This window comes from Falco punctatus (assembly GCF_963210335.1).
Source record: "Falco punctatus genome assembly, chromosome: 4".
NCBI classification, from domain to species: Eukaryota; Metazoa; Chordata; class Aves; order Falconiformes; family Falconidae; genus Falco; species Falco punctatus.
This window is the reverse complement of record NC_137583.1, coordinates 46311371-46332409: the sequence shown is the minus strand read 5'-3', so window position 1 is coordinate 46332409 and position 21039 is coordinate 46311371. Positions and strand designations below refer to the sequence as shown.

Sequence of the window (21039 nt, the reverse complement as noted above, 5' to 3'; positions counted from 1 at the left end):
CAGCCCCGGGACAGTGTGGGATGGGGAGAGGAGGGAGAGACTTTGGTGCCCACCACCTTGCCCCTGCCCCGGCTGCTGCCAGCATGCGGGAAGTAAATAACACAATTAATAAAAGATTAGGATGAAATGTGAGGCATTAAATATTTACCCTCGTGCCTGGCTGTGCAGTGCACAGGTACAGCTGGGTCCTGCAATATTGAAGGCCTGTTCCCCGCGCTCCCAGCCACAAGTGCAGGGGCTTTGCAGCAGGCTGAGGGGGGAGGGGGGCGAGGAGGGCTGGGGGGGACCGGGGGGGCCCTGGGCGGAGCGGGGGGCTCTCGGGCCAGAGGCTGCTTGGGGCCGGGGGCTGCCCGGGGCCGCTGGGGAGGGAGACGGCGCCGGGAGAGCCGGGGCAGGGCCCGACCTCGTCCCACCGGCAGGACTCAGGGGTCGCGGTGCCGGGGCGACCCCGCTGCCCCGGGCCGGGGTGGGCCCCCAGGCAGCCGCTCTGCTCCCCGCGGAGGGGCCGGCCCGGCGGCGAGCCGTGGTGCTCCCGGTCAGCGGCAGCCGCCGGGAAACTCCGCCGAGGGCCGCGGGCCCCGGGGCCGGCCGGGGCTTTCCCCCCCCTCCCCGCGCTGCCGGCCGGGGCAGCCTCGGGGCCAGCGGGGAGCCCGGCCCGGCCCCGCCGCCCCACGTTACTTTGAGTGGCAGCCGGCGGCGCCGCGAGGCCTTGTGGGCCGCGGAGTCCGCCCGCCCCGGCCGCTCGCCCCGGGAGCGCCAGCAGCACGGGGCCGAGCCTGCCCAGAGTTCCGCACCGCCCCCCCGGGCCCCGCGGGCAGCGGCCGGGCCGGACCGGCCGGGCTCGGGCGGAACAGGCGGGACAGGCCCCACGGCACCGGCCCGGCGGCGGACGACAGCTCCCAGCGTGCCCCGCGCCGTCGCCGCTCGCGCCGCCGTGGCCCGTTCAGCTCCTCATTGGCCTTCCCGGCGAGTGGCGTCACGAACCCATGTGGGAACGGCGCAGGGGGATTGGCTGGCGCTCCCGCAGCGGTAGCCAATGGCAGCTGCGAACGCCGCCGGGGCGGTGCAGGGGGCTGGTTAAGGTGGAGCGGGGCGGGGGGGGCCGCTGCGCGCTTTCGGCGGGGCTGCGCGTCCCCGAGGCGCGCCCGGTGCCCCTGGGCGGTATTGCCGGGTGGGCGAGGGACCAGGCCCGCGGGACCCTCTGGCCTGATGCTCCCTGCGGCCCCGCGCCCGGCCCGGCGGTGAGCCGGTGTCCCCGCTCCCCGGCGGTGAGCCCACACCACGGGGGGTCCCCGGCCCGGCTGCCCCCGTTTGTGGTTTACGTGCCCCCGCGCTGCTCCGGGTCGGGGGGGGGGGGGGGCGGGCGAGGGCGGTGACTGCGCTCCCGGGGACACGGGGATGCTCCGGGGGCTGCCGGTGCGGCTCCGCGCCCGGCCCTGGGCCAGGGTCCCACGGAACCGGCGCGCCGCGAGTGGGGCCGGGCCGGGGGCCGCAGGGTGCGGGCAGTGCTGGGGGCGGGCGCCCCCCGCCCGGCGCCGCTCGGCCCCTCCCTGGCCCCCCCTCGGTCTCCGGCATCGCCGGGGCAGCGGGGCCGCTGCCTGCCCGGTGCCCCAAGGCGGCGCGGCGAGGCGGCAGCTCCGGTGCTGCCCAGGGGGGCGTCGGGGCCGCTCCCGTCCGGCGGGGACGCGCCACCTTAAGCGGGCGCCGGCGACCGGGGCGGCGGGGCCGGGCGGCAGCTCCGCCAGCCGGGGACCACCGCGGCCCCGCCGCGGCCTCCCGCCCTGCCCCGGCCCCCATGGGGGGCGAACGGAGACCCCACGGCCGGCGGGCCGCCCGCCCGCCCGACGGCCGCCGCCCCCGCCCCGCCTGAGCCGCCCGGCGCCCCGCCGCCCCCCGCCCCCGCGCCGCCCCCAACGCCCTCCCGCTGCCGCCGTCGAGGCGAGGGACCCCCGCAGAGCCCAGCGGGGGCGGGGGGCGCCGGGGCGCGGGCGCTCACGATGTTTCCGCAGGGACGGCATCCGGTAAGTACCAGGGCGGGCGGGGGGCTCGACGGGACGGGCGGGGGCAGCGCGGCGGGGCCACAGCCTGCAGCCGGGCCGCCTCTCTCCAGCCCGGGCAGCCCTTCAAGTTCTCGGTCCTGGAGATCTGCGATCGCATCAAGGAGGAATTCCAGTTCCTGCAGGCGCAGTACCACAGGTGCGGGGCGGGGGGCTCGGGGGGTGGGGGGGGCCGGGGAAGGGGCGTCCCGGGGAGCCCCCGCACGGCGGGGGGCACGGGCGCTGAACCGGGGCAGGGGAGACTGGAGAAAGGGTTCCCCGGGAGCGGGGTGTGGGCTGAGGGGGAGCGTGAAGGTGAGAATCGGGGTATCAGGTCTCGAGTGGGGGTCCCAAGGGGAGACCACCCCCGGCTTGTTTCTTCCAGCTGAGCTGCGGACGGGGCGACGCGGAGGGGACGGCAGCAGGACGGGGGGGCGGGGGGCGGGTTCGCCGTGGGGTGCGGGGCCGGGGGGGGGGGCAGCACGGGTCCCCCGGGGTCCACTTAAGGGTGGGTGCGGGACCCTCCCGCGGCGCCGGGGATTTGGGGGGAGGAGGGATGGGGCAAGGGGTGGGGGTCCCTCAATGAAACCCGCGGCCCCTCTTCGCAGCCTGAAGCTGGAATGTGAGAAGCTGGTGAGCGAGAAGACAGAGATGCAGAGACATTATGTCATGGTGAGCCCCCCCTGCCCTGTCCCCCTGCCCTGTCCGACCCTCCCCCCACCCTCCCCCCGAGTGCCACCCGCCGCTGAGGTCCTGGGCGCTGGGCTCTGCTCAGAGGGGCCGGGGGGCTCCCCGAGCCCCCCCACCCTGCGGGGTGGGGGTTGGGGGGCTGCCTGGCCCGGCTGCTGGGCTGGGGGTGTGTGAGTTAGGAAGGGGTTAATGGTTATTCCTAGCAACGCTGGCTCTTCTGCCGCTGTCTGCTGCCACTCGGTGCTGCTTGAGCCCAGGAATCCTGCCATAGGTTTTGTCTCTTTTCTTTTCTTTTTTTTTTTTATTATTTTCCCTTTTTCCGTTTGGCTTTTTAAGAGCTCTGTCCCCTCCTCCCTGTCTCTCTCCCAGGGGAGGGGGTGTCTTGGAAGTGACACCCCAAGGCTGGTGTTTTGGGGAGGAGGGGAAGCCGCCTTCAGAATGAGCAGGGCAGGACCCCTCTGTGGTTACCCGTGGGGGGCTAACAGCCCCTGACACCCCACCCCCCACCCCCACAAGCCCACCCTTCTGCTGGCAGCCCTTGCAGTGGGGTGGCCCCTGGAAGGAAGGGGAGGAGGATGGGAATTGCAGAGCCGGAGCAGCATCCCCCTCTCCTTCAGCATCTGATGTTACCAGCCCCTCTAGGGAAAGGGGGACCCCAAGTTTCACCATCCAGAAGGCAAATGCATCCAACTTGGGCAGCCCCCGTGCCCTGGGTGATGCCAGCCCTGGCGGTGAGGCTGGGGGTGTCCTCAGCTTTATTGGCGTCGCAGGGCATGGTCCTGTCACCCCACAGCTGGGGTCCCTTCCCACATCCTGGAGGCTCAGGGATTCCCAGAGGTGGGCTGCCACCTTGAAGGGGGCTTCGCTGGCAGAAGGCCAGTCCTTTGGTCCCCCCCTTCTCCCCATCCTCAGGGGCATGAGGATGGGGTCTGCTGCTGTCACCGCTACCAGTGAAAGGTGTCACCTGGTGTCATCTTGGCTTTTGCACCGGCACATGACTGGATGGATGGGCAGCTGCGTCGGGGTGTGGGTCTGGGGTCAGAGGGGGGAGGGACAGGCCTGGCCAGGAGGGGATGTGGGGGGCAGTGGGGCTGCTTAAGCGAACGCAGAAATGGCAGTGTAATCATCACGGGTGCTAAATGGTCCACGTGGTGGGCGCTCCCTGCCTTGTCCAGGCTCATGGCACAGGTGTGAGCTGTTTCTCCTGGGCTGGGGGAGCGAGGACCCTCAGCAGCAGCGGTGGGGTTCGGTGGGGGGCAGCAGGGTGGGCTGGCTGCCGAGCCCCTGCCTGCTGCTGGCCGTTTGCTCTGGGCAGCTCCTAACGCCGCTGTGTTGTGATTTTTTGCTCTCAGTACTATGAGATGTCCTACGGGCTGAACATCGAAATGCACAAGCAGGTAAGTGAGGAGGGGTCCGCGCCAGCAGCGGGGGATGGTGGCAAGAGGCCGAGGACGGAGACTTTGTTGGAAAACGATCTCACTCGTCTCCGTGTGGGTGTAATGGCCTGGGTAGACGTGGCAGTGCAAGGGGCGAGGGGCTGCCCTGCGGAGGGGCTCGGTGGGTGTCGGGGTGTGCGCTGCTGGGTTCTGGTGGGTGCCTTGGGACAGGGCATCCCCTGGCGCTGCGGAGCACCTCGGGGAGCCTGGCCCTGCGCACCCACCTCCCCCGGTTCCCTGAGGCCCAGGGCAGGAGGGAGTGTGGAGGAAACAGCAGAACCTGGAGCCCAGAGGCAAATGGTTTGTCTTTCTTTTCTTTTCTTTTCTTTTTCTTTTTTCTTAATCCCCTTTTCCTTTCCTGAAGCCAGAGGAGTGTTTTCACCCTTCCCTGGCTCCCCTTTTGTTCCAGCGTTAATTTGCTTTCCCTCTTCAGATTTATCAATCTAGTCATCGCGGGCTCTCTGCCAGGGAAATTAGTTTGGACCAATGCCTGACAAAGTGGCAAGTCAACTGCCATATTCCTCCAGCTGGCTCAGCCCCTCCGAGTTTGCTCCTTTTGTTAGCAGGGAGAGTCGTAGAGCCCGCGAGCACATTCCTGCCATCCCCATATGCTGGGACCCCGGGTGGGACTGGGACCCCAGGGTGGCCTGAGCCATGCGGGGCTGGGGACTCTGCCTGCAAGGTGATGGCCAAGCATGGAGGAGGGGGAGCCCTGGCTCAGCCAAGTCCAGCTCCCAGCTCTACAAGGGCAGGAGGGGGCGTCTCTGCCTCCCGGGGTCCCGTGGTGGGTGTCAGGGCTGGGACCAGTGGGTGACCAGGCTACTGGTGGGCACCGGTGTGCTCCCGGGCGCGGGCAGCCTTCGAGTGCGGCAGGTGAACGTTCCCTTTGTTCATTGCCGGCTCTGTGCGGGGGCGGTTTGACCTCTCCGCAAGGCTGTCGGGGATTGTCGGAAATCTGAGATGAGAAAACACTTCAGAGCCACCAACCCCTCCGCCAGTGCCAGGGTGGGTGTGCAATGGGGGGCAGGGAGGGGCTTGGCAAGTTTTCCGAGGCACAGGCTTGCTTGTGGAGAGGCTGGGATGGAAGCCACAGCCCCTTCCCTTGGGAAATGCCGCTTACCCCCACGGTGTGTAACCGCAGGCTGAGGAGAGGATGTGCCAGGTCCTCTGCCTTCCCTCGTTGCCGCTTGCTGGGCAGGAACAGGAGTGCTTGGTGCCTCTGCTCCCCTCCGGAGAGCTGCCGGCTCCGGGGGGCTTCAGCGGGGTGGGAGCTGGGGCCCTTGCTCCAGCCAGGGCAAGCTCCGTGCCTTGCAGGGCTTTGCCGGGGCGCTGCAGCGAGGGGCTGAATTTTTTTGTGTGTGAATTTTGCCTTCCCTTTGGCCTGGAGTCTTGATGTTCGGAGAGAGAGCACGCGGCACGCCGGTGGCCGGCTGCCAGCGCCTGCGGCTGGGCTCTCCATCCCTGCCAGCCTGCCCGCTGGCTGCGAGAGCGGCAGCCCACAAAGCCGAGATGGGTTTGGGCTGAGCAAAGCCATCTGGGCTGCGAAAGGACTGACAGCTCAGCGCTCCGCTTGGCCTGGAGCCACGCAGGGATTTAGGAATCGGATTCCCTCCCATGTGCTTATGGGGGGGGGGGGAGCGGGGGACCTGACAGCCTGGGAGGGTCCCACAGCCCTGGGCAGGGTCTTCCCTTGGCAGCAGCTTGGGAAATCCCAGTGGGGACGAGGAGGCAGCAGGATTAAAGCTGAGCCGGGGTGCGGCTGGGGAGGATGCTTGGCTGCCCTCCCTGCTGGAGGGGATGGGACAGGGCTCGGAGCCCTCCCATCCATGGTGATACCTGCTGCTTCTTCCAGGCAGAGATTGTCAAGAGGCTGAGTGCCATCTGCGCCCAGATCGTGCCCTTCCTGACGCAGGAGGTAAGGGGGAGGCAGGGGATGTGCACGGAGCTGCTCAGGCTCCTCTGTGGCTCTCAGGAAGGCGTGAACCCGAGTCCAGCCCAAATGATGGGTGTTCGGGGGTAGGGGGAAAACTTCCAGCTGGGGTGGCTCTGGGCTGCGTGGTCCCTGTGGGCAGGAGCACAGTGTGACCTCCCAGTGCTCTTCCCTCCCAGCACCAGCAGCAGGTCCTGCAGGCTGTGGAGCGTGCCAAGCAGGTGACCATGGGCGAGCTGAACAGCATCGTCGGGGTGAGTCGTGCTGTCTGGCCGAGGGTGAAGGCTCTTTCCTGCTCGGAGGCTCGGAGGGCACGGTGATGGGCACGGTGACGAGGGAAGCCAGGGTCTGTGCCACCTCACTAAGCCCAGGGCTGGTCCCCTGCGGGGAGAGGGCTCGGTAGCCTCTGGGGTCCTCGCTGAGCAGAGCAGGGCAGAGTTGGGATCAGGTCCGCAGCGGGGTGGTCCTCGAGGTGCCGTGGGTGGAAGGGGCAGGTGATGTGACCCGGGCAGCTTCGCTCCCCTCCTTGTCCTCATCCCATTGCGCTTTGCATTGCAGCTCAGGCGGGGAGCTGAGGGGTGCCGGGCATGGCTGCGGCGCTCTCCTCCCGCACAGAGGACCATTTGCTTTTTCTCTTTCAGCAGCAGCAGCTTCAGCACCTCTCCCACCACGCATCCCCCATCCCGCTGACACCCCACCCCTCCAGCATGCAGCCTTCTAGCCTGAGTGGGGCTGGTGGCACCTCGGGGCTCCTGATGCTCTCAGGGGCATTGATGGCACAGTCCCAGCTGGCCGCCAAGGAGGACAGAGTGGCCCAGGATGGGGAGAACAGAGGTAAGGGGAAGCACAGCTGGATTAACCCTTGGAAGGCTGGCTGAGTCGGTGCTGGGCAGATGCCCCAGGGGTGCACGGGCAGTGCCGGGAGGGATCCTGCTGCCTGCTCTGCCTGTTTCCAGGGCTCTTCGATGCCTGGCAGCTGCTCCACAGGGCTGGGGGGAGCAGCGAGCACTGTGAATGACAGATCCAGCTAATTAAATGCCTGCAGCCCAGGGAGGCTGGCTCTATTTCTGACCAAGGGAACAGCTGCCAAGCAGTGCTGGTGTGTGCTGGTGTGTGCTGGTGTGGGGGGCAGCTGTGTGTGCGCCCCAGGTGCTGGGCAGAAGAGCTCCGGGCACATGTGTATGCACACATGGGTCTTCCCACTCCCGTGGGTACTTCCAGTGCGTGATGGTCCCCCCTCCACAAGGCACTGGGAGGGCGTGAGGTCCCCATCACAGAGGAACCCTCTCTGTTTACACCAGGGTTTACACCAGGTAAAGATCTGATGCCTGAAGCCAAGGCTTCACGGGAAAATACAAGGGAAGAGTCACAAGCCCCTGGTAGAAACTCTGAGCCATGGGTCTGGGGCAAGGAATTTAGAGAGCAGAGCCTTGTTGCATGTGCAGGTGCCTTGTAAATAGCAGTAATTCCTCATCCTTATGGGTGCCTTATCCTATCAGCATCACAAAGTGCTTTACAAACATCATCAATATTTAATCATCGTTAAATCAGTGCTCTGAATGCTACTGGCAGGTCTGGGCCAAATTAATACCACCACCCGGCTTTGCTGGTGGATTGTTGCTATTGAAGCACTTACGGAGGAGAAGCTGCTCTGAGCTCCAGTCACCTTCTGCAGAGCATCGGGGGGTTTTGATGAGGGGAGGATTGAGGCAGGGGCAGGGGGCTCTGGGCTGTGGGGCTGCACTAGGGGCTAGAAACAGGCAGAATCCAGCAGCCGTCGCGATGCTCCTCTGCGGACTCCTCTGGGGAAGGTGCTGGCTACTCTTGATTCCCCAGTTTGGGGCCTGGGAACGCTGCTGGGACAGGAGCCAGCAGCAACAGCAAAACTGGGCAGTGGCTTGTTGCATTTTCCTAATGATGCGGTTTTGCCTGTAAGATTTCAAGGTGGTGAAAACAGCAGCAGGAATCCATCTGTGCCTGCTTTGTGCCCCTGTACACAGGTGTCTGTGGTTTTAATTCTGTCAGTGTTTCTTTAAGGATGGCCTTCCACCCAAGGAGAAAAACAAACTCCAGAAAGAGGATAAAAGCAGGCTGTGCTGTGCCTGCCCTTAACCCTTAGAGACCCAACTAGCCTGCGCTTGCTTCCAGCGGCAGCTCCTGCTGTGCGCAGCCCCCAGCTGCCCCTTGGCAGGGGTATCCAGCCATGGCAGAGGGCACAAAGACACCCAGAATAATCCCTTTAAAAAAAAAAAAAAAAAAAAAAAAGTGAAATGCTACATATGGCTTGGGTTAATCCCTGGTGCTCTGCCAGTTAGCCAGGGCTGGTGTGGATCAAGCTGAGCGAGGGCTCAAGTGCTGATGGCAGGGACCCCATCCCTTTCCCTCCCCTTTCCCTGGCTTCATGGGGACTGTAGCCTTGGAGCAGCTGCCCACATGGAGAATCCCTCATCTGACACCCGCCTGCCTCCTTTTGCCAGCAGACTGGGACCAGTTTTTTCTCTCCACATGCTGATGCAACTGTTAGGAGTGAAAAGCAGCCAGGGAGGGCTGCTAGACCCCAGCCCGTAACGCCACGCTTAAGCTTGCAGCAAGCGCCTGGCACTGCTTCCATCAGCTCAGGGAGCTGGACCCATTTTGGTGTGCGTGCAAAAAAGCCTCGGAGGGTTTCCAAGCAGGGCTTTTTAGCAATGGCTTCCTAAGGGAATAGGATGGGTGTGATTCAGGAGGTCTCAGCTGCCTGGCTGTCCCCTCCTGGCAGCCCTGGACCCGTTGCCACATCCAGGGGAGAGATTCCAAAGCTGGAGCGAATTTTTTGTGAGTGGATAGAGGTTCCCCCCCACATCCCTGAGGAAGGCCAATGTGCTCGCCGCCGATTAGACATCAGAGGATTCACGCTGTGGTTGGAAAAAGTGGGAAATTGGGTGTGATTTTTCAGCCCGTGCCCTGCAGTGCCCCCCTCTCCTCCCCGCCGGGGTCCTTGGGGTGCAGCCTCTGCATTAACAGCCTTCTCCTCTCCTTCCCTTTGCCTCGCTGCCATGGATCCACCTGGATGCCCCTCCTTGCTGCCACCGGGCTCCAGAGCACACCCCGAGCCGGGTAAGTGGTCCCGGTGGTCCTGGCTCTGGCATCTCCAGCGTGTTCCAGGTGGGATGCAGAGCTGGCTGGGGGTGCTGGGAGGGCTCCCAGGGCCAGCGATGGGCTTGGTGGTGGGGCAGCTCGGAGCTGGGGCTGGCATTGTGGACAGGCGCAGCGGCTGCGTCTTGCAGCCAGCTCCCTTGGCAAGCATTGGCGGTAGGATTTCCAGGAATGTTTTGTTTCCTGACCTTTTCAAAGCAAACAGCCCAGAGGTAGCTGAGCTGTCCTCTGTCTGGTGGCACAGGCGAGGCCAGGCTCCAGCCCAAAGGGAGGCAGCAGCAGGGACAGGGGTCTCGGTATCCGGGGCTGGGTGGGGGGTCTCGGGGCTGCCAGGGAGGGGGGGCAGCTCTGCGGGTAGAGCAGGGCCGTGGTGTTCCCTTGTACGCCACAGCCCAGGCACCCTCTCTCCTGCTGGGGGCTTTGGGTCTCCCACTCATTCCTGCCGATGTGTGGGCTCCTTTCCCCCCCTTCCCTCCCCAGCTCGGTGGATCAGGGCAGGGGACATCTCCCCCTGCCACCAGGAGTCACTTCCAAGGCTGTGCTGGCACACGAGGTGACTGGGGTGATGGGCTCCCAGGACTGGCCTTTCCCGAGTACAGAGGTTGCGAGGGCGCGGTGTGGCAAGAGGGTAAGGGCAAGCCATGACGCGGGGGTAGGTGGGGAGAGGGGCTTGGGGGCAGCTCTGCCGTCACCCACAGGGTCCTCAGGAGGCTGGGTCAGGTCTCTGGATTTGAGGAATTTTGGGGTCATCCCTATTTCTCAGCGGAGCCGATTTCCCAAGGGCTAGAAAGAGCCTCTTTCCCAGCCATCCTAAAGGAGGGGGCGGTGACCCACATCCCACTGTGCGTTCCCATCCTTGTTCACCCAGGGCAGAGGGTCCAGCGCTCCTGCTGTTGCCTTGAGCCCCCGGGGTGCGAGCGCACGGGCTCCAGAGCTGCTCCTGCCCCTGAGCTGGCGCCTGCTCCCCTGGCACACGTGTGGTGGTGGCAGTGCCGAAATGCCACCGTGCCTAGGGGGGAACAGAGCTGTGTCTGAGCTCCACAGGGCTGCAGGAGTAAATCCAGCTGTGGGGTGGAGGGTGGGAGCAGCCAAGTGGTGACTATGGGTGCGTAGGGGTGTAGGGGAGCCCAGGAGCACGTCTGAGCGGAGGGTATAAGACGAAGGGGCTCTGCTTACTGTAACCCTTGTTCCTTTTGCCTTGCTGCCTTGGCTGGGCTGTGTTTGCATCGGGGTTTTGTAGCTGAAGCTTCTGGGCCACCTCAGTTTGGTCTCTGCTGATGCAAAGATCTAAAGGTTGAGGGCTGCTCCCAAAATAACCAGCCCTGCCCTTTTCAAGGAACCTAGGAAACGCTCTGAACAGGTCTCCTTACCTAAGCCTAGTGCTGCCAGCCCCTCTGCAACCCTTGGCTGCGCCTTCCCCCTTTAAGATAATACCCCCCGCCCCCGGTATTGAGTCCAGGTCTGTGACTGCCTTCCCAGGCTCGGTGGCTGCAGTAAGCCAGGGCTCAGCTCCTGGTACGGGCAGGGGAAAGAAGGGTTAACGAGCCCCTCCACTGGGGAGCAATTGGCATTGATCTTCGTGGGCTTGCAGTCAGGTGGGAGAGGAGGAGGGAGAGATGGTCGCTGTGTTGTGCAGGATGGATCACCGCTGTGGTCCCAGATATACTGGGGTGCCTCCTCCAGAGATCACCCAGGGGACAGGGAGCATCCTTTCTGCTCCTTCCTTGTATGTGTCGAGGCTTTTAATCCTACTGTGCTGGAAACAGGCGTGTGGGAGCCCGGGGATGGGGCTTTTTTTCCCCGACACTGGGCTGCAGAGCAGGTCTGGGGAGGTCTGGGAGCCGTGTCCCAGAAACTGCCCCGGCCCAAGCACCCTGGGTGCTGGGGGAGGCAGGGCAGCCCCCTCCAGTAACCAGTGCAGCCCCGTGTTCCTCTGGTTTGCAGGAGAGCTGGGGGGCTGCAGGTGGGCATTGCCTTGTCATCCTCCAAGCAGTGAGCGTGGGGAGGGGGTTTGAGCCCCCCTTGCAGCTGCTGGCAGCATCTGGGGAAGGGATGTGTGTCCTGCTCAGCCCCATCCTGCTTCCCAGCCCGCTGACTCCTGCAGCAGCAGGGTTAAGGTGAAGTAAACACGGCTCCGATGGGGATTTTCCACTCTGACATGCCTTGCTGTCTCCCGAGGGGGTGGACCTACCCTCCAGCTGCCCTGAGGATGCTGAGCAAGCTGAGGATGCTGCCTTGCTCAGCTCGGCCACCCCTTGCTCGGCTCGGGCTCCACAGAGCCCTGTGTGCCAGCAGCAGGGCCAGGGCACGGCTGCGACTCCTCATCCTCATCCATCCCAGCCCACCAGGGGCTGTTGCCCCGCTGCCCAGTTGCCCACCCCTCTGCTCTGGCGAGGAAGGGGAGCCTGTGGCTTTGGGGTTTGGGGCAGGGCTTTGTTCTTGCCCTCTTCCTCCTGCCCTGCAGCCAGGGAGATGCTTTGCTCCACTGAGGCATGATGGGCTGATGGACCAGCCACACTCTCCCGGGTGGGGGGCTTGGCCAGGTTTGAAAGGTGAGGGGTGGGCAGGGGAAGGGGTGAGGGCAGCTCGCTTTGGAGTTGTTCTGGGGCCAAACTGGGAAGGCAGGTGATGGCATGTTGGGGCTGCATGTGGGTGAGGCTCTCGGCACCCTAAAAAGTGCATCTGCCTTCTGCCCACGTCAGCAGACTGTGGGCAGCCAACCCCCAGGAATGGTCCCCATCCTGCTTCCCTTCTCTCTGCCCTGTCAGAGCTGAACAGGTGAATCTGGGCTGGATCTCGGGGATCACGAGGAAACCTCCTCCCCAGCCTTGCTGAAAGCACCAGGCTAAGCCCCGAGTACATTTGGATCTTCAGGGACTCTTGGCCAGGGGTGCCAGTGGGGGGATGCCACAGGTATCTGTGCAGAGGGGGAGAGTGGTGTCTCCCCCTTTAGCCCTGACCCCTGCTTGGTGGGGAAAGGGGACCCCTGCCCTCCCCGGCTGTGGCACAGGGTGCACAGATGGGTGGCTGGGTGCAGCCAGTGGTACTGGGAGCTCTCGCAGAGAGGGGAGCCGTGGCTGGCAGGGCTTTGTGGGGCGTCTGCTGCCCCACCGGCTCACACACATCCCTCTCCCCATCTCAGAGTGTTTCTGCTTCCCCTCCCGAGAGCCTGCAGGACGAGGAGCGGGCAGGCGGCGCAGGGCTGAAACGAAAGCGGGAGGAGAAGGACCAGCCTGGGCATTACGTGAGTGCACCAAAGAACGTGGCTGCAGGAGCTGGGGGTGGCCGGGGGGGTCTGTGCCTGCCCTGGGTGCAAAAGGCTGTGATCCTGCGGAAAGAAACAACGAAGCTCCTCAGGGAGGCCCCTCAGCCATGGGGTTGAGTCGCTGTTGGTCCCCACACGTGATGTGCAGGGGAAAATGGGGTCTCTCCGCTGGCTGGGGTGCTGTGGGGCAGAGCCCAGGGCTTGGTGCAGCCCCCCGCCCAGCTCCTGGCTGAGCCTTTCTGGGTTTCTCTCCCCTTGCAGGACAGCGATGGGGACAAGAGTGACTACAACCTGGTGGTGGATGAGGTAAGCCCACAGCCCTGAGGCCATGCTGAAGCCTGCAGGGGTATCCAGCTCAAGCTGTAGCCAACAGGTTTAGGACTCTGGTTCCCGAGCTTTGGGGTTCATTTGGGACGCTGGTTCCTGAGCTTTGGGCGTTGTTAGGCTCTGGGTCATTGCAGCTGGGCAGGAGCAGCCAGCCAGGACACGAGCCAGCCCCGCTCTGACGTGTTCACGCCAGCCAAGGCTGATTTCGATTTGCAGTGCTCCGGGTGGAAGGCTGTGCCAGCCAGGGCTGAGCTTTGGCAGCCATAGACTTGGCTCCACTTCACAATCCCATTTCAGCCCCTCTCCTCCAACATCCCTTATGGGGAGGCTGATAAGCTGTGACGAAAGCCCCGGGATGCTGGGCTTGCTGCTGGCAGGTCCTGCTCGTGGAGGAGCAGGCAGGGATGCTGTGCTGCCTTTGGCAGGAGAGCTCGCAGGATCCCCAGCCCTGCCAGCCCCTGTCCGGGGGTCTCCTACAGTGCCTGGCTTCAGGGCAGCCTCGATCTCTGCACGCTGAGCCCTGTCCTGTCTCAGGGCAGGGGTTACACTGAATTTCAGTCTTTTGCAACTAAACCACCAGGCGCTTCTGTTACGACCTTCCCTGACCACCAAGGCAGATGCAGCGGTACTATGTGCCAGCCCCAGCTGTTCTTGGCAGAGATGATGTTTTTGGGGACATCCCTTTTCCTCCCCTGGAAGACTGGAGGGAGGGACAACACACGTGATTTTTTTTTATTATTTTTTTTTTCCCCTCTGCCACATCCCAAGAAAGTACAAGCCCTGAAAGGAACATCAGCAGGGATTTCTGCAGAAAACGACACTTACCAAAATTGCTCGTCGGTGTAATTGTGGTGATAAAAATCACAGCCCTAATTGAATGGTTATAGGAGTGCAAGAGCTGATGGATGGCCTTGCCTCTGAAAAGCTGTTGAGGGGCTGCCAAGAGACCCTTTTGCACTTCCTTGGGTGTGCTGGTCACCATCCCTGGCTGCTGGCATCCTCTGAATTTGCTGTCGCCTCTAATTTTGTTTGAAGAGAAAAACCAAGGAGGTTTCTCGTTGAGGGGACTGTGGAGCAGAGCTGAGGCTTCCAAGCGGATGCTCCTTGTTAATGCCACTCGGGCAGGCGCGGGACAGTGGGCGGCAGGATGAGCAGCTCACCCGGTGGGCAGCGGGGAGTAGGTGGGACCCTGATGGTCCCTGCTGGGCTCCGAACCCAGGGGTGGCTCTCCAGGACTCCTGTTTTCCCTGCCCTCCTGTGCAGAGGGACTGAGGTTCCCCGCTCCCTAGAGACCTCTTCTTCCCCCAGGACCCCCCCTCGGAGCCTGGCAGCCCTGGCCGTGCCCCCAGCAGCCGGCTGCTGCTAGCCCGCCGGGAGATGCCCGGGAGCCCTGCCTCCATCGCCTCCAGCCGCAGCACGACACCCCTCAAGCCGAAGGACCAGAGCCTGGTAGGGAGGGATGTGCGCAGCGGGGGCCGCGGGTGGGCAGCAGGGCCATGGCCCTGGGTTTCTCTGTGGCCCCTCTGCCGCAGCCCAAAGGCGGGCGGGCGAGGAGATGCTGCTGGTGCTGAGTGGTCCCCACCACCGACCCCCACAGCGCTGGGGGCAGCGGTCTGTGCCCTTGGAGGGCAGTTAATCGTCTGCTAGGCAGAGCCCTGGCTCTGCAGGTACTTTCCATCCGGCTGCCTGCAGGATTCCCCAGAGCTGCTCATAGCAATCGATTTTTTTTCTTTTTTTTTTTTCCCTTTTTTTTTTCTTTTTTTTTTTTTTCTCCTTCCTCCTTGCCAAGCACCAGCCTAATGCTCAGATTAAAACATCAGCGTGTGGGAAGGGGGGAGGGATGTTTCTGCCACTCCTCAGCCCTCCCAGGCACCGCAGGGACCCGAGCGCTGCATCCCTGCCATCCCGGGGTCAGGAGCCAGCTGGGGGCCGTGGGGAGCAGCGAGCAGCTCCCCGGCACAATCGGATTAGAGCAGACAAAGCGCCCTGAGCAATCTGCCAGCGCAGCACGTAGCTTTTCTCTATTATTAATTTTTTTTTTTCTTTGCTGGTGTCGACAAAATCCCCAGGCAGAAAAAGAGGAAGAAATAGGAGAGGCAAGAAAAAAAAAGAAAGGAATGACATAGCTGTGGGGATGGGAGAGGCTTGTTCGTCTCGGGCATCCTCCTAGTCCTGCTCCACACAGGCTGAGGATGGGGGTGCCCCCACACAGGGGGGGTTGCAGGAGGGAGCAGCCTCTGTGGGGTCTTGCGGGGTGCTGTAGGGGCTCGGGATTGTGGCTGTTTGGGGTGACGTGGAGCTTGCATCAGGCGCTTGCGCCCAAGGAGGAGAGTGGGGACGTGGGGCTCCTTCCCCGCTGGGAGAAGGGTGCGAGGGGTGAAGGAGGCAAGGAGAGGGGATCGGGCCCAGGATGGCCGGGTCCCTGTCCCAGCTCTGTCTGGGAGCGGTGCTCTCAGCGCCCCCCTGCCCTCCTGCATGGCCCGAGGCTGTTAGCAGGCACATGGTGCTGGGCAGCACCCCCGCTGCTGAGGCTGCTCTTCCCTCTGCTCCGCAGACCGACCCTCCAGCCAGCGCTCCCACCTCCAAGCCCTCCTCTTCCTCACCGCCCTGCGACTCCCTGACACCCGGCCCCGGGCCCAGCTCGGCCACCCTGCTCCGGCAGCCCCCCACCAAGGCGCCCGCCACCGACACCATCAGTGAGTGTCCGGGGACTGCGGGGGGGTGTCACGCTCTGCTGGGGACGGTGTTGGGGGGCTGGGGCAAGGAAGGGGAGGCAGGCTGCCCTGTCCCATCAGCAGAGCTGGGGGGCCGTTCTGCTCCATGCAATCAAACAACCACAGCCAATGTATGCACCTACATGCAATTATCGTGTGCCTGACTGCCGACGCTTTCCTGATGGGCTCAGACCCGCTGGAGGTGTGTCGGTGTGCAGAGCCCTTCGCTGGAGGTGTTCGGGGTGGGGGGCAGGTGTTTTGCCTGGAGAACCCCATTTGTCTCTGATGAGTTATCATTTTGGTGCTGCAGCTTCAGGGCTTGGCTGCAGGCGTAGGATGGCTGGCTGAGTGCCGCTGCTGGCACATGGGGATGTGGGAAGCCAGGACGTGGTCAGTCTCATCAGCTGAGGATCTCTGTAGGGGTGAGGGGCTACGTGTGCTGGGGGCTGCAGAGACCCTGGGTGACATCCAGCTGACCCAGGAGCCCCTGTCAATGGCTGCTGGCTTCTGAAAGCACAAGGGAGGGGGATGAGGGCTCGGTAGTGGCTTCTGCGGTGGCTGGTGGTGAACTGGTCGCACCCTTTTTCCTGCCTGTTTCCTTGAGGACATTTAGGGAAGCCTTGGGAAGGGACCCCTGGAACAGCTTGGCTACTGTCTAGCCAAAGGGACCAGAAGGTGATGGGAGGAGGACCGTTAGCCCAAGGGAGAAATAGAGCCAGGACTGGAGATATTAAGCCCATGTCTGGGCTAGAAAATGACAGCGCTTTAGCAAAAATTGAATTGGAATTGATTTCAATAAACCATTGAGACCCTGGAGGTAGAGCTGCTTAGCCACCAACTGCAGGTGCCTTGGGCTGGCCAAGGCTGCCAGGGCGCTGGCAGTGGAGACAAGGGTTGCTGGGGGTTAGCACCTGGTCCGTGTTGCATCCTTTGGAAGGATGGAGCCATCTGATCTCCCGTGCTGCGTCTGCGTCCCCGTCTGTGACTCGTGGGACTCAGGGGCTGCCCCTCTCCTTTGGTCTTTGGCTCCCAGTCCATCACCTGCCTGTCCTCCTCCCGATCCACTGGGGCCGGGGCAGAGGTGACACTGCCTCTCGCTGCCTGGCTTCTGCCAGGTGCCCTTCTCCCTTGGGTGCTGCTCGCTCACACCAGCCGGCCAGGGGCCAGCGAGTGGGTCTCTCCTTGCGCAGCTCTCCGCAGCCCGCTGAGCATGTCCAGCCCCTACACGTCCTTCGGGATGGTGCCTCACGCTACCCTCAACGGGGACCTCCAGCCCCCCAGCATGTACATGGGCATCCACCTCTCGCCGCAGGTCAGCAGCGCCGTGATGTACGGCCAGTCCCCCATGGTAAGTCCCCCAGTCTGCTGGCACGCGTTGGCTCTGCTGCTGTCCCCTGCTGCCCTGGGCACACGCTGCCCCTGACGTGCGATGGGCTGGAGTCGGGGGGCGCAGCCATAGGAAAGGCTCCCTTTCGGAGGGGTGCGGGGTGCGAGGCTGCAGCGTGCTTGGAACGCCCCCCTCCCCAGTCCCACTGGTGTGCTGCTGGGTCTGTGGGAGCCCGTTGTGGGGTTTGTCACTTGTGTGTGGAGGAAATAGCCAGCAGGGACCTTGCCCAGAGCTGGGCTGCTGTGGTACGTGGGGAAAGGCAAGAGCCCCCCTGTGGTGTCCCCTCCTTTGCTGGTCACGGGCTCTTTGCTTTGTGCAGGTGGCTTTTGAGTCGCACCCTCACCTGAGGGCTTCGACCATCTCATCTTCGCTCTCAACCATCCCCGGAGGGAAACCGTAAGCGTGGCCACAGATGTGGGGCTGCAGGAGGGTGGGCAGCAAGGGGCCAAGCTGGGCAGCACAGGGTGGGCACGGGGGGGATCTTTCTTCTCCAGGGCTTATTTCTACACCCCTCAGGTGTAGGGCAGAGCGAGGCCTGGCTGGTGTTTTTCTCCACTTCTGAGTCCAACGCTGCTGTCATTTCATTCCGGGCAGCTGGTGATAACAAGGAGCTGATTAATTATATCCCTCATTAGCCAGAGCGCACCGGACACCTTCCACCTGGCTCAAGTGTGGCTAATGGGAGAGGTCAGCTCCTGCACTCGGGCATCATGCCGGGATCCTTCAGTCCTTTCTTCTGCTCCCTCCCAGCGCCTACTCCTTCCACGTCAGTGCTGACGGGCAGATGCAGCCGGTGCCTTTCCCACCCGACGCCCTCATCGGCTCCGGCATCCCCCGCCACGCGCGGCAGCTGCACACCCTGACCCACGGCGAGGTGGTCTGCGCCGTCACCATCAGCAACTCCACGCGACACGTCTACACCGGGGGCAAGGGCTGCGTGAAGGTGTGGGACGTGGGGCAGCCGGGCACCAAGACGGCTGTGGCTCAGCTGGACTGCTTGGTAAGGAGAAGGAACAGAAGGATGTTTTGTGGGAGCTGGGAAGGGGAATCCGCCCCTGTTACAGTGGAAGTCCTTTCATGTCTGCAATGAGAACCGGAGATCTGTTTCCCACAGCCTCCACGAACTGATCACTCCTGCTTCCCTCGCCCCCTTCCCTGGAATCTCAATTCAGAACTGCAACAACTACAGCCGAAATTGAGGAGTGGGGGAAAATGGTTTAGTGCTTGGGGCTGTGGGCTGGTGGGGTGGCCTCCCGGCTGCCCCGGGTCTCCTCCAGGACCAGCCGTGCCTGTTGAGCAGGGACACGGGGGTGAGGGTGTCCCCGAGGCTGGTCTTAGGGCAGTGACAAACTGAGGGTCTCCTGTGCGGGCTGGCTGGGGCGACCGCTCTGGGCATGGGATGGGGTGGGGGGCACAGCACCCCCTGCCCCAGCCCTGCTGTCCTGGGTGGGGGGAGAGCTGGGGGGTCTGCCCAGTGCTGCTGCCCCTGCCCGCAGGATGAGCTGGTGGCCCTGGGGTGACCAGGCGGTCTAGGGAGGGTGCAGAGGGGCTGGAGGTGAAGGGGTTAACGGGGTCCTCTCTCCTGCACCCCAGAACCGAGACAACTACATCCGCTCCTGCAAGCTGCTGCCCGATGGCCGGAGCCTGATCGTGGGGGGGGAGGCCAGCACCCTCTCCATCTGGGACCTGGCGGCCCCCACGCCCCGCATCAAGGCCGAGCTCACCTCCTCCGCCCCCGCCTGCTACGCCCTGGCCATCAGCCCCGACGCCAAAGTCTGCTTCTCCTGCTGCAGCGACGGCAACATCGTGGTGTGGGACCTGCAGAACCAGACCATGGTGAGGTGAGCTGGGGGCTGGTGGCAGGGCAGGAACCTGGGGGGGGAGGCTGGCTTTTTGGGTGCTGACAGCCATGCCCCTTCCCTCTCCATCCCCCTCTCTCCCAGGCAGTTTCAGGGCCACACGGACGGTGCCAGCTGCATCGACATCTCCAACGATGGCACCAAGCTGTGGACGGGGGGGCTGGACAACACGGTGCGGTGCTGGGACCTGCGGGAGGGGTGTCAGCTGCAGCAGCACGACTTCAGCTCCCAGGTAGGGGCTGGGGTCCACGGGGCGCCCCACGGGGCCGGCTGGGACCTGCCGCGCTGCTGACCCCCACGTCTCCCCCCAGATCTTCTCCCTGGGTTACTGCCCAACGGGAGAGTGGCTGGCGGTGGGGATGGAGAGCAGCAACGTGGAGATCCTGCACGTCACCAAACCGGACAAGTACCAGCTGCACCTCCACGAGAGCTGCGTCCTCTCCCTCAAATTCGCCTCCTGTGGTAGGTTCTGCCTGGGCTGGGGGCAGCCTGGCGGCTCATCTTGGTGTCCCCCGCCCTGCTCAGCTCCCCTGAACCGAGTCCCCAGTGCTGACCCCCTGTGTCTCCTGCCCCAGGGAAGTGGTTCGTGAGCACGGGGAAGGACAACCTGCTCAACGCCTGGCGGACGCCCTACGGAGCCAGCATCTTCCAGGTGCCGGGGGCATTTGGACAGGGGGGTGATGGTGGCTTCATCCACCAGTGCCGTCCTCACCGCCCGCCTCTCACGTTCAGTCTAAAGAGTCCTCGTCGGTGCTGAGCTGTGACATCTCCATCAATGACAAATTCATCGTTACGGGCTCTGGTGACAAGAAGGCCACAGTGTACGAGGTGGTGTACTGAGGCCCCAGCCGTCCCCGTCCCTCCTCCATCAGGGAAGGACACCCAAGGCTCCTGGAGCTGGACCAGCCCCCCCCCCAGCCCTCCTCTCCCTCCTGCTCTCCTTCCAGCTGTCAAAACAACCCTGGGGCACCGGTTCCTGCCTGACATGGGGCAGAGGTGAAGGGGAGAGCAGGGGGGGTGTTTGCTGTGGACAGCCTCCACCCCCGCCCCCCACCCCCAGCCCTGGGCAGGGGCTGCTCTGGGCTCCGACCACCTGCCCGGCAAGGCTGGAGGGGTGCTGGGGGGCAACGCAAGGCCAAGAGCGCCTGAGATGTTGTCCCTCCTGAAATCCTGCTACTGATGTAATAGCGCCCATTTTCTGCTGAAAAACAGCTGTAAATTATCAGTAAAGAAATGTATTTAACTGTGCTTTCAATTCTTACTAATAAAAAGGAACAAACGAGGGGCTGGTTTGGTGGTGGACCAATGGAAACCCAGCCCTGGGGAGCTGCTCCCCTGCCCCAGTTCCCCTGGGATGGGGGGAGCTGGGGCTCAGCCCACTCAGGCGGTGGCAGTTGGGGTGTAGAGCCCAGCGGTGGGGGGGACAGAACCCATCCTGCACCCCTGGGGTCCACAGCAAGGGTTGCCTTGGCTGTGGCTTCCCCACAAAGTGGAGCTGGGAGGGGTCTGCGAGCCACCGCAGCACCAGGCTGGATGTGGCCAGCCCTGAGCCCATGGTGGCTGCAGCCCCATCACTGGTGGTACCCCCATGTCCCCGCCAGCACTTGCTGCAGCCGCTGCTGGCGGGCCGTGCTCCAGCAGCCCTGCTTCCCCCACGGCAGCTCTGGTGGGCAGCCAGGCCAATAAGCCAGCACTGACTGCTCACATCTCATTTCCTCCAAACACCGCTGCCTCCATGGCTGGCCTCTCCCCGCCAGCCTGCAGACACAGAGGTGGCTCCAGGGACGGCACTGCCACCACCGCGAATCCTTCCCCTCGCCACCGCATCCTTCCCCTCGCCACCGCATCCTTCCCCTCGCCAGCAGCGCTGCTCCTCTGCATGGCAGCCCATGCTGCTGCCAGGACCCACGTGGTGCTCCTGCCAGGACCCAGCACCCTGCCTGCAGCCAGAGGCACCAGCAAACCTGCCTCGGTGCAGGGAAGGGAAATGAGCAGCAGCAGCCGCCAAAGGGGACGAGGCTGCGGCCCCCATCTCGTCCATCCTCACCTGGCTCCATCCCACAGCCGTGGCTGCTGCCCAGGTCCGGCACCCTTGTACTTTTTTGTTTGTTTTTATTATTAAATACACCCTAGGAGGCACAGAGGGAGATGGGGACACAGCCCATCCTCTCCAGCCTGGCCCAGAGCCTTAACAAAATTAAAAAAAAAAAAAACCACACAAAAAGTTAAAAAGAAAAAACAAAACAAAACCAAAAAACCA

The 21039-nt window shown here is 63.6% G+C and overlaps 1 protein-coding gene across 3 annotated transcripts; it reads left to right on the top strand.

Moving 5' to 3' along the window:
- Positions 1–1892: 1892 nt before the first annotated feature.
- Positions 1893–20061, top strand: TLE2 (TLE family member 2, transcriptional corepressor). Of its 3 annotated transcripts, none has more exons than XM_080383795.1 (20): positions 1893–2021; positions 2111–2196; positions 2645–2708; positions 4079–4123; positions 6015–6077; positions 6272–6346; positions 6737–6926; positions 9172–9188; positions 12370–12471; positions 12754–12798; positions 14128–14268; positions 15374–15515; positions 16649–16881; positions 17240–17316; positions 17671–17920; positions 18514–18761; positions 18864–19011; positions 19091–19241; positions 19355–19431; positions 19512–20061. In XM_080383795.1, exons 1-20 carry the CDS (start codon positions 1998–2000, stop codon positions 19617–19619), a joined length of 2286 nt encoding a protein of 761 aa, XP_080239921.1. In that variant the 5' UTR covers positions 1893–1997; the 3' UTR covers positions 19620–20061. The 3 variants fall into 3 exon arrangements, with proteins under 3 accessions (XP_080239921.1, XP_080239922.1, XP_080239920.1); XM_080383796.1 differs by having other exon boundaries at positions 6734–6926; positions 16724–16881; XM_080383794.1 differs by having other exon boundaries at positions 6734–6926.
- The last annotated feature ends 978 nt before the right edge of the window (positions 20062–21039 follow it).

What these genes read in the sequence shown, in the direction of transcription:
- TLE2 (XM_080383794.1), top strand. Translation starts at nt 1,998, where the DNA reads ATGTTTCCGCAGGGACGGCATCCG. An exon ending in TGCAGAGACATTATGTCATG is followed by an intron (nt 2,709 to 4,078) that starts GTGAGCCCCCCC and finishes TTTTGCTCTCAG; the next exon opens with TACTATGAGATGTCCTACGG. An exon ending in ACAACCTGGTGGTGGATGAG is followed by an intron (nt 12,799 to 14,127) that starts GTAAGCCCACAG and finishes TTCTTCCCCCAG; the next exon opens with GACCCCCCCTCGGAGCCTGG.